Here is a 17,859-nt window from a genome sequence, read left to right on the forward strand (position 1 = left end):
TAGTGTCTATTATCTGCTTAAAATAAAATAAAAAAGGGAAGGATAATATTTATAAAATCTGTTACCTTAACTTCAGAATTAATTTAATGTTTTTTGTAAAATATATGTACAATCAAATTCTTTCACTTTTGTTCAAATATTGCGAAATTTTTTTTATTCAAATAAGTTTGTATTAACAATATTATTTTTTGACCAAAAATACTAGGACCATTTCCAAAAAGTTGATAACTTTAATTAACTCAGTAAAGTACTCAGAATTATAAATAAAAAAATACAAAAAATTGTTCGGAATTGTAAATCATACGAAATCTAATGATTTTTGTTAAAAATAACAGACTTCCTGTGCAATAACATTAATATAAACCTAAATTGTTTTAAAATAGTTCCAACTATAATGTTTTTTTAAATACCATTTCTTTGTGCAGCGCTGAAAAAATTAAATTATTAAAAAATTATGAACCTTTAAAATCTAAACTTCATGATTTATTATAAACTTTTTTTTTAATTCAAATTTTCAGCTAGAAGGGCGAACATAAAATATGTATAATATTTTCCATAATTTATTAGATAATTTAACAATATTAATTTATCGCGAATCATTTATAGGTTTAATAACAAGAAATTTTAATTTACGATATAAAAAAACTTTAATTAATAAATAGCTAATCAGGTTTTCAACTTCTTTTTTGTTAGACAGTAAAATAAATATTTTTCTGAATCTACCGTGGAAATAGAGGTTTTGGCCAGTTCGGGGTTTCCGCACATTTAAATTTTAAGATAACGATCCTATTAGCGGAGCCAGAAGCCAAGAACTAGCCTAATTAGTTTCATTTGGATAAGTTGGTACTTGGCCCACTTACTGACTTTACTTGATGGCTCAGATAAAATTCTGTGTCACTGAAATTTTGAAAGTGGGCCGAATTGTTGTACATTGCTTTATTTTTAGTAAATAGGACTAGTGAGCTCGATATTTTCTAGAATTTTGACCGATTGGTTAAAATACCAAAAATTAATAAAAAATACTGTAAATTTATCCAGTCTTCCGCAGTGAAAAAAAATTCTCCCTAGATTCGTTGGGATTCGAACCCCGGCCTGCAGATTGCCGGTCCGGTGCTCTGCGAGAATTCCAAGCACCAGACTGGCAATCCGTAGACCTGGGTTCGAATCCGAACGGAGCTAGAAAGAAATTTTTTTCACAGATAAAAAGTATAATAATTTTTTGTTTAGAATAGTAGATCAAGAAACCGTCATTATATCGACAAAAAACTAAAGCAACCATCAATAATGTCACAAAAAGTACTAAATATTTTAAATATTTGAAAAACACTTCCAAAGCTTTTAGAAAGATTTCACATAGACTTCATGTATTTCACGAAAAGTTCACAAATATGAAATCCACCTATAGAGTATTAAAAAAACAGTGTGTGGCAGTGGGGACACAAGGCAGAAATAAAACTTTGATGGATTAGCTTTAAAATTTTTTCTGAAGAATCATCTTGAGTTTTGAGAATATTGCCTTGTAAGAGAGTGTAGAGAGAAAGAGAGGAAATATACAGGAATTAATTAGTGTGGCAGTAGTGGGGATATCGAAGAGAAGTCCGATCCGTGGAATTACAATGCACAATTATTTTACGAACAAATTGAATGTCAATAATGGTACAACTTTGTTTAAGAGATAAATCAGCAATTGTTTCTAAACTCTGAAAAGGTCAAGACGTCAGTCCTTGGATTCGGTCAGAAAAGCACTTGTGTCCACTTACAAATACTACCAATGACCATCTGGGTCACGAATATGTATTGTCTCCTCCAGTTTGTTTGTTTTATTTCCTGCTACTTCAATCTTGCCTTTGAGAAGAAAATTTACTCAAAATTGAAATATACTAGAAACATAAATGGAATTTTTTAATTGCATTTTATCTTTTCGAAATTCGTATTCAGTTATAGTATTTCAGGAAATTATAAAAGTTTTTATTGCAAAAACTTTAAAAATTCGAAAGTCCGTCAACAGGGAATGTTTTCAAAAAATCTTTATTTTCTAATGGGAGAAAATTCTGACTCTTGGAAATATTTAAGAAAATTTTGAATTTTTGGGGTGAGAGAAAATTTCTAATGTCCTTATGCTAGGAATTTTTTTCGTACTGCTTCTTTATATTTACTTAGTAATTAATAACATGTTGGAAAGAGCTAAAACATTCCTAGGACCAAAAGGAAATTTTTAAAAACATTTTAAATTCTGGGTTGATAGGAAAATTTCAATTTTTGCTATTTTGGACTCTGAGTGAATCTAGAAATTAAATTTTTTCATTTTAAAAGTTTTTCTTTAGAAGCTATCTGATTTGCAATAGTAAAATATTTTAAACTTATTGCGGGGAAAATTAATAAACTGACTCGAATTTTTCCAACTTCCTGGAATTTTTTGTAAAATTTGGAAATTGTTAATTTAAAAAAATTTTCCTTTAAAATATTCGTCATTTCTCTTCAGACTATAATTTTTAGCAAAACAGTTGAATTTTCAAAGAAAAAGATTTTTCCGTCATCGTAAAAAACATAATTATAAATTTAACATTTTTAAACCATAAAGACGAATTTTTTTCAAAACAATTCATTTTTTACCTGAAAACATACATTTTTAGTAAAAAAATTAAAATCACAAATTCAAAATATGAATTTTTTCCCAAAATAGTTCAATTTTTAACCAAATAGTTACATTTTTTACCAAAAAAATTAATTTGTAACTAAAATAATGCATTTCAAATAAATTTTTTTTCGTTAATCAAAAAGTTGAATTTTCATCCCAAAAGATTAATTTTCTACTAAACTAGACAAATTTTCAAAAAAATCTAGGAATTTTAAATTAAAAAAGATAAATTTGTTATCAAAAATAGAAAAGAAAGCATAAATTTTCAAGCGAAAAGATTCAATTTTTATAAAAAAATAGATTTTTGACAAAAATGGAATCGTTAAATTTTTATTTTAAAAAAGCAGGTACCAAAAAAGAATAATTTTTACTAAAAGAGAGGAATTTTCGAACAAAAAAGTAAAATTTTCAACGGGAGGAGATAAAATTTTAAGAAAACATAGCATAGTACAATTTTTCAGTATAAAAATTAATTCTTAAGAACAAAAAATTTGTCATAAAATAATTTAATTATAAAAACGTAAAACCGAACTTTTTTTAAACAATTAGTTTTTAACCAGAAAATATACATTTTATTGAAATAGTTAAAATCAAAAAGGCAAAATATGAATTTTCTGCCAAAATAATACAAAATTCTCAACGCTAAACAGACAAATTTTCAACAAAATAGTTCTAGTTTCAACTAAAAAAATTAATTTCTAACTAAAATAATGAATTTTAATTTAAAATTTTATTTTTAATCAAACAGTTGAATTTTCAACTCAAAACTTTAATTTTCTACTAAACAAGACAACTTTGTAACAAAATCCAGGAATTTTAAATTAAAAAAGATAAAGCTTCAATCAAAAATAGAAAAGTTAAATTTTTAGTCAGAAAAATTAATTTTAAAGAAAATGGCTGTAATTGCAACTTAAACAGATAAATCTTCAACTAAAAATATAATGAATCTTTAAACGAGAAGATTAAATTTATATAAAAAAAGTTATATTTTCGACAAGAATTGCATTTTTAAAATTTTTATTAACAACATTTAATTTTATAATTAAAAAGCTAATAATTTTTAACCAAGGATATTGATTTCTAAAGAAAAAAAAATATATTCAACATCAAATAATAATTTTGACTAAAATAAAGGAATTTTCGAAAAAATAGTTAAATTTTCAATTGAAGAATATAAGTGTTCAAGATAACATGGAATAGTAAAATTTTACAGTAAAAAATTAATTTTTATCAAACAAATAAAAAATCGAATTCTTAACTTAAAATTTTCAACCTAAAAGATTAATTTTCTACTAAAAAAGACAAATTTTCAGCAAAATTCAGGAATTTTATGCTATAAAGGAAAGATACATTTTTAATCAAAAATATAAAGGTTAAATTTTTAGTCAGAAAAATCTTAATTTTAAACCAAATTGTTGAGATTGCAGCTAAAACAAATAAATTTCTACCTTAAAATATAATGGTCAAATTTTCATTAAGAAAGATTAAATTTTTATATAAAAAGATAGATTTAAAAAAATGGAATAGTTAAATTTGTATTGAAAGCAGTTAATTTTTTGTTTAAACATTTAATTTTCAATGAAAAACATGATTTTTAACCAAGGATATTAATTTTCAAAGAAAAACAAAACGATTTTTAAGAAAGAAGAATAATTTTGTACCAAAAAAAGAATAATTTTTACTAAAGTACAGTAATTTTCGAACAAAATATTTGAATTTTTCTCTGGAGAAAATAAATTTTCAAGAAAACATGGAATAGAAAAAAAAGTAAAAAAAACGGTAAAGAAACAGATTTTAAAAAATTTTGTAAAAAAATAGTTGAATTTTGAACAAGAAAGAATGGTTTTTGAACTAAAGCGTAAGTCATCAATTAAAAAAATTAATTTTAAATAAAGTAGTTACACTTTGAACTAAGTGATTGAATATTCAACCAAAGAAGATTAATCGAAAAAAAATGTAACAGTTGATATTTCGAACACGAAAGAATTTAATTTTTACCTAAAAACATTTTCAACCGAAAAAGATGGAATTGCTACCAAAATAGTTGAATTACCAATCGTACAGGTAGATTTTCGTCTTAAAATAGGATAGTTAAATTTTGATTTAAAAACATTTTTAATTGTATAAAATTAATTTTAAACAAAACAATTAAATTTTTTATCAAACCTATGAATTTTTCAGCCAAAAAATTATATTTGTACCAAACAAGACAAATTTGCTACAAAATAATTAAATTAATTTTATCTTCATTTTGTTGAAAATCTCCTGATCAGTTTCTAATTCCCAGACTTTACTTGAATTTCTGATAGTCTCTTAACAAACAGAGCCAGGAAAAATATTTAATGACTGGAATTTTTCTCTATATTTAAACAGCCGCATTCGATATTTGATCAAAATTGAATTCGAATGTGCGTTTTTATCTTTGTATTTTTTTTTTCTCAAAGAGATGATTCACATCAACATTTTGCCTCTTTGAAGTAGATCCATCCTCATAAACGTTGTATTAAAATTACACGCTTCTGTATGTTTATAAGATAAAAAATTATGTGTCTTTCTCCACTTTTGACGAGATATTATCCAGTGTTCTATTATCATTTTGCTACTTGAACATAAACAATGTATTATCAATCGATAACTGGCTCCAGATCTCAAGCGCTGTTTGGACCAATCCCACGCGCCGCCTGTATCAATCCCACGCGCCATACGCCTTCGCAACGCGAATTACGTAGCTTGTTACTTCCTTTGTATCAATGAGGATTCATGAAACGTGAAAATTGAATATTCAATTTACCAGTCCGATTAAAAATAAATGAGAGTGTATATTCAGTCACGTGTTTCTACAAACGACGCGACGTTTCAGCTGCTTTCAATTTATGCATAATGAGATTTCGACAACTGCGGATTAGAATTTATTATTTTATTGTTTGAAAAGTTTTCATTTAGATTGTTTGATTTATTACCACGGACAGTTTGAGTACAAAATTTATTTGTACATTAAGAAAACAATTTAGTTGAATCAATAAAATGTTTGTTCGCTTTACCATAGAATATGGTTTTTATACGGACAAAAAAATATTTGGTTGACCTACTAAATTTTTTTGTTCATTTAACCAAATATTTGGTAAATGGAGTATTTGGTTGATTCCGCAAAAAAATGTTAAGTGAATCAAATGGTTTATGGAATTAACCAATTCTTTTCTGATTGAACTAAGTTTTCATGAATCTCCTAGAAAACAGTTTTTTTTTGATTCAAGAAATTTTTTTTTTGTTTGAATCGGGGGTAATCAGTGAAAAGTCATGCTTAAACAAAATTGTAAAAATCACTAAATTTTTAGTCTCAACTTTAAGATAAAGTCACTGAACTCACTTTTAAAATTAATTTAAAAGTATTTCGAACGATTTCAAAACTTTGGTATTTTCAAAGCTTCCAACTATTTTTTTAAAAATTTGAAAAATTTTATGGAATTTAATAGGATTTCAAAGGATTTGTAATATTTTAGTAGCTTTCAAAAAGATTCCAAGGAATTTCCAATTTCAGTGAAATAAACAGATTTTAAACGATTTGAAATATATTAGGGTATTCTAAAATTTTGCAAGGCATTTTCAAAAGCTTTAAAAAGTTTTAAAACATTTCAAAACATTTCAAAGAATTTATAATAATTTAGGTGATTTTTTTTAGTCCAAGAAATTTTCGAATTTTTGTTAGTACATTAACGGAATTTCTAAAGATTTGAAAGATTCCAAGGCATTTGCAGAAGCTTCAAAAAGTTTCCTTGGATTTCAAAAAATTCCAAAGGACTTGGAGGGTTTTATTAAAAAATTTGGTTTACTCCAAAGAATTTTCAGAAACTTTAAAAAGTTCAAAGGGATTTCAAAAGATTTTCAAAGACTTGAAACAGTAAAAGAGTTTTAAAAAGATTCTAAAGTTTTTTCAAAAGATTTCACTTAATTTAAAATAATTTGATTGAACTACTTTTGGGCATTTTAAAAAATTCCGATTAATGTCGAAATCTTTAACAAAAGTCAGAGGATTTCAAACAATTTTAAAGGATACGAAATATTTAAAGATATTTTTCAAAAAACCAAGGAACCTTCAATCGATTTCAGTCAACTTATGGCAATTCAAAGGATTTAAAATATTTTAGGATATTTAAAAATATTCCGAGACATTTTCAAAAACTCTAAAAAGTTTTGGCTTTATATGATTTCAAAAGATTTGAAATATTTTATAGTTTTTAAAATTTTCCAAGGAATTTTTCATTGATTTTATAAAATTAATGAGATTTCGAAGAAATTGAAATGTTTTATGGTAGCTGAAAAGATCAAAAACGATTTAAAGGATTTTAGCTTACATTTTTTTCCAATTCGAATGCATTTTCAAGAGCTTTAAGATTATTTAAGGGATTTTGAAACATTTCAAAACATTTGAAATTTTTTTGGCGTTTTAAATATCTTTTAATAAATTTTCAATGAATTTCAGTAAATTAATCAGATTTTACAGGATTTGAAATATTTAAGAGTATTTTGAAAAATTCTAAGACATTTTCAAGAACATTAAAACGTTTCAAAGAATTTTAAAAGATTTCAAATGATTCCCAAGGATTTGGAGTATTTTATTTTACATTTTTTTTAATCCCAAAGAAGTTTGAACATCTTAAAAAATTGTAAGGGATTTAAAAAGATTAAGCAAAATTTTCGAAAATTTTTACGTTTTTTTAAAGACTCCACGTCCTTTTTAAAAGATTTAAAAAAATGTAAGTCATTTAAAATCGACTTTATATAGAATTGATTTTAGGTGATTTGAAATATTTTAAGGTATTTTTAAAAATTCTAAGGAATTTTTAAAAGATTTGAATCGTTTCAAGATATTTCAGAAGATTGTCGAGAATTTGTTATATTTGAATGTATTTCAATTTAAAATATCTTGCAATTAATTATTTTAGAGTATTTTTAATAAACTTTTCAGGATTTCAGAAAACATCATAAAATTTCATAGGGTTTCACAGGATTTTATATTGTTTTAGTGGATTTCAAAGAATTTATTAACAAAAAATAAGGATCTTGTAGAGTTTTAAGGATTTAAAGAGAATTTCCCTGAATCATTTTAACTTCTTTTGAACTATTGGGAATTTTTTGGGGTTTACGTGAATTCTTCTAAATTCACTCAATTCAGTGGATTTTTTTTTTAGTTTTTGATTAATTAATCTTAAAGTATTTTAAACTCACATGGAATTCTTGTATTGCTCTAGATTCATTCCAATTTTAGTAATTTTTCTAAAATCAATAAAAGTTTTGAAATAAAAAGTTTTTGAATTAATTTGAATTCTTTTGTATTCAGTTTGAATTCTTTTAAAGTCTGATAAATTGGATTCATTTGAAATCTTTCTTATTAAAAAAAACTTTTTTTAATAAATTAGAATGTTGCAGCGCTAAAAAAAATAAATATAAAATCTACAATTTTAAACCAAAATTGTTGAATTCCATTCTTAAAAGATTCTATATGAAAGATGTTAAAAGATTAGAATTTTGTTCTTTAAATATCTGGAATCAGGAATCAGGGGTTCAGGAAAAATGAAAAATTATCCTAGGAAAAATCAGGAAATTTCTAAATTGGAATTTTGCGGTGGCCTAGAAATAAAGGTACAGTTTTGCGTATACGAAAGGTCAACATGACCCCTGCTGTTCGAAGGCCATTTTAAATTGAAAAATGTGTACATTAAAAAAAAATCAAGAATCAATCGAGACCAATTTTTTAGTTTTTTTCATTTTATATTGCGGAATTTCGCAGGGTATATGGAAGCGGGGCTTACAAAGAGATAGTGGAAAAGAGGATCCTTGACCTTTTTCTATGATCGAAAATTTCTCATGCAGTCCAAAAGAACATGATATCCACCTTTTTTATAATTCTTTTATAATTTAAATGAATATACACCAAACCCTCGGTTTAACGCCAATAATATGTAATGGCCTTGGTCCCAAATCGGGGTTATCCAAACGTAAACAGTCAGGGCCGTTTAAACCATTTCTGTTGGGTTTTTCTCTGTAGGAAAAAATATTTGTTTGATTTTGTCCATTTTGTTATCTAATACACATAATGATTTAAACTTAAAAAAGTAAAATGTCAGAAATCCGTTTACTTTAACAACTAGTTGTACAGAGTTCGCGTATGCTTTTTTTGAAGATTTATCTTTTTATTTTAAAATTCTTTTGGTTTTGTTGAAAATTCATTTTTTGATATCAAATTTAACTATTCAAGTGGGAGATTCTTCAAGTTTACTGAAAATTCATTTTGTTAGTTGATACTTTAACTACTTTGTTGAAAGCTCATTTTTTGTTGTTGAAAAATTGACTTTTTAAACTACAAATGTAAAAGTTGAACCAATTTGTTTAAATTATTTTTCATCTTTTTTTAGCTAAAAATTGAACTATTTTCTTCAAAATCCGTTTTTGAACATTTTAAATTAATTTTTCATCCAAAAATGTAATTTTTGCATTTTTTGTACAAAAATTATCTTATTTATTTAAAAACTGAACTTTATTAGAAGAAAATCAATATTTTTTCCTTCTTTGGTGGAAACTGCAGTTTTTTGGTTAAAAATGACCACTTTTTTAAAAAATTCATCCCTTTTCTTGAAAAATTAATTGTTTTGTGGAATTTTTGTCTGCAAAAATGTATATTTTTACTTTAAAATCTAACTGCTTATTTGAGAATTCATTTACGTTTATTGCAAATTCAACCATTTTGTTTAAAAAATCAATTATGTTATTGAAAATATAAATATTTTTCGAAAATTTAACTTATGGTGTTAAAAAGACAATATTTTAAGATGAAGTTTAATATTTTTATATTTAATCAAATGAAAATCAATAAAAAATTGAAGTTCAATATTTTCAATATTTTAAAACTTATCTTTGCAGTTAGGATATTTCAGTATTTGAAAAAAAATTAACTATTTTGTTGAAAATTTAAGTATTTTCTTAAATATCGTTCGTTTTTGTCGAAAACGCAACTGTTTCTTTTAAACTGAAATTTTTTTATTTAAAAAAAACCGGGAAAAACTCCTGTATTTTTTTAAAGAAATGCTAGTAACGCTGATTTATTTAAATCTATAATATCAGAAAGGAATTATAATTAGATCTTGATATTTCAAATGCAAAATAAAAATTGCAAATAATAATTTATTTTTAATGTTTGCTTTTAATCTTATATGAAAATGATATTTCTAAAAATCTTGAAAAAATACTAAAAAAATTTCATTTTGAATAAAAAACAGTTGAATTTATTCCAAAAGACCATCTTCAACAAAATAAATTAAATCTCAAACAAAAAGATTAATTTTTAACAAGGTGATTTTTTATCCAACAAAAAAAACTTTAAATATTTTTCTGAAGAGACGATTTTCCTAAAAAAATAAATTACATTTTTTACATATGAATTTTTTAACAAAAAGCAAAAATTTTTACCAAAAAGATCAATTTTCAGCCAAGATAATTAATTTTCTGCCAAAAAAGAAAAACTTTTAACAAAGTTATATTTTCAACCAGAGAAAAAGTTTGAACTAAAGTAATGAATCTTCAGCCAAACAAGTGCATTTTTAACGAGGTTTTTATCTTTTAAGCAAGTAATTAAATTTTTTAATAACGATATTACAGTTGATAATTAAAAAAATATATTTTTTCAACATTTTAAATAAAAAAGGTTTAAATTCCTGATAAAAGATGAATTTTCAACAAAATGTTTAAATCATCAACCAAAAATAAATTTAATTTTAAAACGAAGATTTGGAATTTTAATGAAGAAATGCATCTGCCAGTAAAAGAGATGAATTTTCAATCCAAATACACTAATAATAAAAAAAATATATGAATTTGCAACGAAAAAATATTGTAGAGTCGAGAAAAAATGTGAGCGAATTAATTATGAAGCGAAAAATAATTTTTAATACAAAATAAAAATTTCTAGCGACTATTTTTTATTTAACTTCGCTTATTTAATTTAATGTTTCATCAATATTATTTCTTTAGGTTTCACGAGAAAAATCAAAAAAATTTCTAAGACATTTTTTTTTTTATTTCAGAGGATTTTTGAAAACCTTAGGAAAAAGTAGTCTAAAAGATATTTATGACTTTTTGATGCTTGGAAAAAATTGAAGAATATTTCATAAATATTTTTTAAAGTGACTCGAATTATTCCTAAAATTGTTTCAAAATCTTCCGGATTCATTTTCCTCAATTTTGAAAATATTTTATAATGTTTGATAATTTTTTAAAATGTCTTCTTAGAATTATTCTTCTAAAAATAAAGAATCATTTTAAATATTCTGATAAATTTTTCCTACAATTTTTTTTTAATTCTTCTAATTAAAAAAATTGTCTTCAAATCATACAGATTCTTTTGTAATGATTTCTAAAATCTTTTAGAATATTTTAGAGTATTTTTAAATATTCTCTTAAAATAACTGTTGTAAAATCAAAAGTCATCAATTTTGTTTCCAGAAATCTTAAAAAAATTTGATTTTCTTGAAACCTTTTGAAAAAACAAAAAAAAAACACTATTCTGTATTACTGAATGGAAAAATATCATAAATATTGAAAAATCTTTTGGACTTTTATTCAGAAGAAAAACACAAAAATATTAAATTCTGAGTGTCCCAAGTTCCACATCGTGTTCCGGTTATTCCAGATTTAGGGTACTTTTGATTCAATAGCAGTTTTTTGTCAGTTAAAGGCCTAGAACATTTTTTAGGAATTCAAAAAAATTCAAAAGAATTTAAAGGAATTCAGGATAAGTGTAATTATAGTATTGCGAAAAATCCCTCGATAACATATGAACATATCAATATTTAAATATTGAGAACGACCACAAACTGACTCAAAAAAAATTTTTAAGAGACTTATTTTGAAAAAGTATTGCAGTACCAGTAGCAAATTAATAAATCTTAATTATTTATTTTTATTATTTTATATTTAATGAATAATTCAGTCACCTTTGACAATTTGTTTACAACAAAGAGTTTAATAATTTCCATACGTTGAATAATATTCATGCGACAATAAAAATGTATCCATTCTGATAAAATGTGAGTCATTTAATAATTAAAAACTAGGGATGCTACAAGATCTGGTAGACCTGAAAACCAATGAATAATTTCCTTCGATTTAAACAATATTTTTTCTGAGTAGAACTTTTATAGAATTTTGCAGTTTCTTAATAATATTTTTTCACAAGGGTTTGCATTAATTATTAATTGTGAAAAAAATTATGGTAGATTAGTATGCGATCAGTACAATATGTTAAAATCGATTAAAATTGACTTGATTTTTTAAGAACAAAGTTGCTACAGTTCAAAGAATGTCAGGGAAAACCTGAAAGAGTCAGGGAAATTTTGATGAACGAAAGTTGAAATTTATAAAATTCTGTATTCATATCAACATTATTTATCCCCTAGGTTGTTTTTTTTTTACCAAAAATAAAAATAAATACAGGTAAAAAAAGAATAATTAGTCAAGGAAAAATTCGAGAAGTTCAGGGAATTTCGAAGTTAGGATTTGGTAGCAGCCCTGTAAAAATCTGAATAGAATTTTTTCAAAAGTAAGTCTGGAAAATCCCCGAGATATTATTAACCTGAAGTTGGACAAAAAATTTCAAACAATTGACTACTACAATTATCCGACGGATAATTTTTTTCCGTCTCGTGATAAAAATTATTTTCCATAGAATAATTGTAGTTTTCAATTGTTTACCGCTTTTTTATCCAACTTCAGATAAATAAAATCTCGAGGATGTACTGTGTAGCCACCCTATAAAACTGATTTCGTAAGACATTCGCTTCAAAAATAAATTTGCCCAATCAGGACTATACATTCGAGTTGTCAACTTCTTCCTTCAAACTTTGATCTCACATCACAGGAGTTCTTTCGTCATAAGTAAAAATAAAAAATGTCACTTGATTGGCAGTAATCAAAACCCCGAAAGACGCTCAGATTTCTTCAGAAATGAACTAATTGAATGAATATGCAAAAAAATTCGTCTACCGTCAAGGGCAACCTTCTTCGGATGCTTGGAGCTTTCGATCACGTGAGTGGACATTGAGTGCGCGAAGAAAAAGAAGAAAGCCTTGACCCTGATGTAGAAACAAAGAGCAACAATCGATTCGGAAGAACCTCGAGGACATCACATCAGCAGGGCTCTTTGTCTGGACTTAGTCACTCATTGTGCAGACAATATGCTAGAAGGAAGCGATTAAGGGTGGTGCGTTAGTGTCCTGGAAAGGTTTCCGGTCGATCTGGTGCTTCCGGCGGAAACGTTGGAAGCACGCCAAGGAGGATGCAAAGACGAAAGTTTCTTTGACAGGACCTCCAGACTGAGGATGTCTGGATCCAGTGGAGGCCTGTCGGAGCTGATGGCTTCTACAGGTGGATTGAAGAGAGGTGGGGGCGGAATGAGTTCGCCCTCCCTGGGGGCAGGATTATCTACAGGCGGTTGCCTCCCGAGGACTTTGTCAACCTCCGCCCTCAGGGTTCGACCCCAAAGAAGACCCGTCTTCTGGGAGCAAGATTTCGAATCCGTTCAAAGGAGAGACTTGTAAGTTGTTCTTCTTTGCTATGATCAAGTTCAGTCTTATCAGAGTCTGGAAAATTTAATAGTAGTTTTAATGGGTCAGTGGAGATTATTCCGCATGAGGTTGTATAACTTTACTGCATTAATTTTTATTAAATCTTCTACGGCAGGTTGAACCGAAATCTGATAAGCGAATTAGGGGGGAGGTGTCATAAACTTTAGAAAAAAACTCTCTGGAGTATAGGGGATCGTTCTTGAGTTACATAACAGTTCAAGGGTCGAGAAAATTTGTTATGGTTTGTTACGCTAGGGGGTTTTTCACTCCTGTACGTAATTTTTGCGAATTCGCAAAAACTTTCTTCTCAAGGTCATCGTTTTAGTTAAAATTGTAGTATTTCTTTGCAAATTTAACAACTTCCTTATAAATTCAAATTCAGAATTAAAAAAAAAAAATTTAATTAAAAACTAGAAAATTCAACTGTTTTGTAAAAATGTATTATATTTTGTTGCTGATAAGTCGAATCAGATCTTTTTTGGATGAAAACTCTTTTATTTTTTAAAATTAAAAGTTCGTATTTTTAGTAGAAATATTGCAGCTTTTTGGATAAAAGTGCAATTATTTATCTGAACATTAAACTGTTCTCTAGAAAATTTATTTTTTGTTTAAAATACGTATTTTTGCGTTGAAAAGTCAATTAAAATATTTTTTTATGGAAATTCAACTCTTTTCATGAAAATTTGTCTTTTTGATTTCGAAATGCATCTTTCTTAGTAGAATTTTAATTTTTCTTGTATAAAAATGCAACTACTGGCTGAAAAATTAACAATCTTGTTAAAAAGCTCTAATTTTAGACTAAAAATTTGACAATTTAGCAGAAAATTAACTTATTGTTCACAATTCTTATTTGGGTGTTGGACCATGAACTGGAATCTTCTTTTTCATGAAAATTCTACTATTTTTTAAAGTTTTTTTTAATCCATTTGTTTTAGAAGAAATTTCATATTTCATTAAAAAAATGTCACTGTTTAGTTTGAAATTCTATTGTTTTATTTCAAATTAAGTTATATTCTACAAAATTTACTTTGTATTTAAATTTTATACTTTCTTCCTTAAAAATGAAGTGAAATTTTTTCTGAATGAAAGTTAAACTTTGAAAGAAAAGTTTTATGTTTTTAATAAATTCATCGCTTTGGATTAAAAATTACATTTTTACATAGAAACTTATCATTTGTTACAAAATTCATATTTTGATCTTGAAAAGTCAACTGCAATCTTTTTTGGATTAAAATTCAACTATTTTTTTTGAAAATTCATCTGTTTTAGTTATATAGAAATTTTATTTTCTTTATGAAAATTCACCTTTTTGTTTAAAAATTATTATTCCTTAGTTGCTAATTTAACTATTTTGTTTGAAAGATTTTTTTGAATCACTTTACTGAGAAGTAATGTTTTTTTTTTAAATTTACATTTTTAGTTGAAAATTCATTTCTTTAGTTAAAAGTTCAACTATTTTGTTGGAAATTAATCTTTCTTAATTGAAAATTCAACTACTTGGATAAAAGATAAACTACATTCTTTTAAATTAATTTTTTGATTAAAAGCTTATGTTTATGGTTGAAAATTTAACTGTTTGATGAAAAAGCCTTTTTTGGTTTACATTTAATTTTTGACTGAAAATATAACTTTTCCATTTTTTTAATATTGATCTTTTTTGTTCAAAATTCTCCTTATTTCTTTTTCCAGAGAAAAATCTCTATATGTTAAAATTTCTTGTCATTTTGGTTTATATTTTTTTTATAAATATCATCTTTTTTTATTGAAATATAAAGTACGACACTTTTTGGTTGGAAATTTATCTTTTTAGGTTAAAATTTTAACTAGTATGTTAAAAATTTAGTTATTTTGGGATAATTTAAGCATTCTATTAAAAATGCATCTTTTACCGTGTAAAAGACATTTTTTGTTCAAAATAAATTAATAAATCTGAAAATTTGAATTTTTTATCCGTTACGTAATATAAGTGCGGCCCCTAGTTTTTCTGGTCCATTTGAGTTTTTTTAGCTAGGGCTCTAAAGCCCTGTTCTCAGTTACATTCCAGATTTAAAATAAATATAATAGCACTATTTCAACAAAATGAAAATTCAAATAGGCCAGAAGAACTTCCTTGATATATTTTGAACCATTTTTAAAAGGAACTGTCTATGTTTACGTAATATTCCTCAACGGTTGCACTGAACAAGCTGGAAAAGGGGTTAGAATTACGGGAAAGTTATGGAAAATTTCTTATACATAGACATTGTTTTTTTTTATTTACACACATTATTTAAATTTTTCAAATTATAAAGCCGGCGAATATGATCCACGTAATTGGTCACGTTTCACTGTAGTATATCCCCTCATCTTCCTGGAAATCTTCTAAATTCCTCGGAATTCCTTGAAACCTTATAAATACCCTGAATTTTTCGGAATTCCCTTAAATATCTGAATTCTTCTAAATTCTCTGAATTGTCTAAATTCCCAGAAACCGGGAAATCATCATAATTCCTTGAATACTTGAAATTTCCTCAATCATTTCAATTCCTAAAATTCGCGTAATTCCTTGAATTCGCCTAATTCCTTGTTTTTGTAGAATTTCGTCAATTCTGAAAATTCCCTAATTTTCATGTACTTCAAAATGATGCAAAAAATCCTAAGAAATTCAGAAGAATTAATATTAATATTGATTTTCGATTAATTTAGCGAATTCCAAATATTAAGGATTTCAGAGAATTTTTAAAATGTAAAGAACTCAGAGATCTCTAGGTATGGAGAAAGTTTTAAGAATTTGTAGATTTTTAAAAATTCAGCGAATTAAAGAAATTAAAGAAATTGAAGGAATTCAGGAAATTTACAGATTTCAGAAAATTCAGCGAATTTCATAGCATTTTGGGCATTTCCGAGAATTCAGGGAATTTCGAATATTCCAGGAATTCATCGAATTCAAGGATTTCAAGTAATTCAGAGAATTTCAGATATTCCGAAAATTCAAAGATTTTAGGGAGTTCGAGACAATTTTAGAGCGCTTAGGGAATTCGGGGAAGCCAAGACTTTTTGAAAATTCAAGAAATTCATAATCTTAAACTATTTTGAATAATTCGAAGAATTCTGAGAATCTCAGCTATTCATGGAATTCCGGATATTCGAAGAATTCAGATTTTTAAGGATTTTAGTTTATTCAACGAAATCAAGGATTTTAAATATGTTCAGAATTTCTTAGAGTTCAAGGAATTCAAGAATTTCAGGGAATTCAGAGATTTGGAGGAATTTCAGAGAATTTAGGGAATTTAAGAAATTAAAGGAATTCTGCAAATCCAAGGAATTCATAATATTAAATGATTTAAAATAATTCTCGAAATTTAGGGAATTTCGAGAATTCAAGGATTTCTAAATATTAAAAAAATTCAGGAAATTCAGAATTTTCAAGGATTTTAGTCAAATCAGAGAAATCAAGGATTTCAGTGATTTTTTTGGATTTCAGGAATTAGGAATATTTAATTATTTCAGGGAATTCTGAGATTTTTAGGAATTCAAAGAATTCCAGGAATTTCGAATAATAAAAGAATTCAGGCAATTGAAAATTTTCAAGGATGTTAGGCTATTCAAAGAAACCAATGATTTCATAGATTTTAACTAGTTTTCTTAGAATTTAAGGAATCCAGGGATGTCAGGGACTTCGAAGATTTTTTTAGATTTTCAGATCATTTGTAAATTATATAAATGAAAAGAATAAAAGGTGTTTCAGAAATTTAACATATTCCGTAATTTCAGAAAATTCTGAGATTTTCAGGAATGCTGAGAATTCAGGGAATCCGAAATAGTAGAAGAATTCAGCAAATTCAGAAGTTTCATGGTGTTTAGGGAATTTGAAGAAATCAAGGGTTTCCGAGATTTTCAGGAATTCATAAAGCTTAAGGAGTTGAAAAGTAATGTAAAGATTTTTAGGAATTTCAGAGCTTTAAGGGATTTTAGGGAATTCAAAGCATTATGAAAATTCAAAGAGTTCATAATATTGAAGGATTTAAGAGAATCCAGAGAATTTCAGGGGCTTCAGAGCATTTAGAGAATTAAAAACTTTTAGAGATTTCAGAATATTCAAGAATTATAGATAATTCTGATACTTTTAGGAACTTAGGGAATTACGAATATTCAAGAAATGAAGGACTTCATGAAAATCAGAGTATTCATAGAATCTAGAGAATTTGAGGGATTTTAGAGCATTTAGAGAATTAAACAAATCAAAGAATTTGAAATATTCAAGGATTTCAGAGAATTCTCAGATTTTTCAGAATTCAGCGAATTCGAAATAACAAAGGAATTAAGGATTTCGTGAAAGTCAAAGAATTCAAGGAATTCGGAGCATTTGAGGAATTTAGAAAATTCAAGGAATTTCAGGATTTTACGATATTATTTTGAGTTTAGAAAATGTGAGAAAATCAGGTTTGAGAAAATGAAATGAATTCAGGGATTTTCAGGAATTCAGAGAATCACCAAATTTAAGAATATAGGAAATTGAACTTCTTCAATTAATTCAGAGAATTCAGATAATTCTGGACAATTCGAACCAATACAAACAAATCACAGAAATGTTAAATTATTTTTTTTTAATACAAATTGTAAATA

General features: G+C 26.0%; 1 protein-coding gene across 15 annotated transcripts in view; it reads left to right on the plus strand.

Moving 5' to 3' along the window:
• LOC117175996 (cAMP-specific 3',5'-cyclic phosphodiesterase) overlaps positions 1–17,859 on the plus strand; it is an 873,036-nt gene that overhangs the window by 639,019 nt on the left and 216,158 nt on the right. The window contains exon 2 of one of the 15 annotated variants that reach the window (XM_033365932.1): positions 12,494–13,223. The exons of the other annotated variants lie outside the window; for them this stretch is intronic. Within the exon in view, the coding sequence (XP_033221823.1) occupies positions 13,009–13,223 (215 nt within the window). The 5' untranslated portion in view covers positions 12,494–13,008. The remainder of the gene's footprint in view (positions 1–12,493; positions 13,224–17,859) is intronic. 15 annotated transcript variants of the gene reach the window in all.

This window comes from Belonocnema kinseyi, chromosome 7 (genome assembly GCF_010883055.1).
Source record: "Belonocnema kinseyi isolate 2016_QV_RU_SX_M_011 chromosome 7, B_treatae_v1, whole genome shotgun sequence".
In the NCBI taxonomy this organism is placed as follows: Eukaryota; Metazoa; Arthropoda; class Insecta; order Hymenoptera; family Cynipidae; genus Belonocnema; species Belonocnema kinseyi.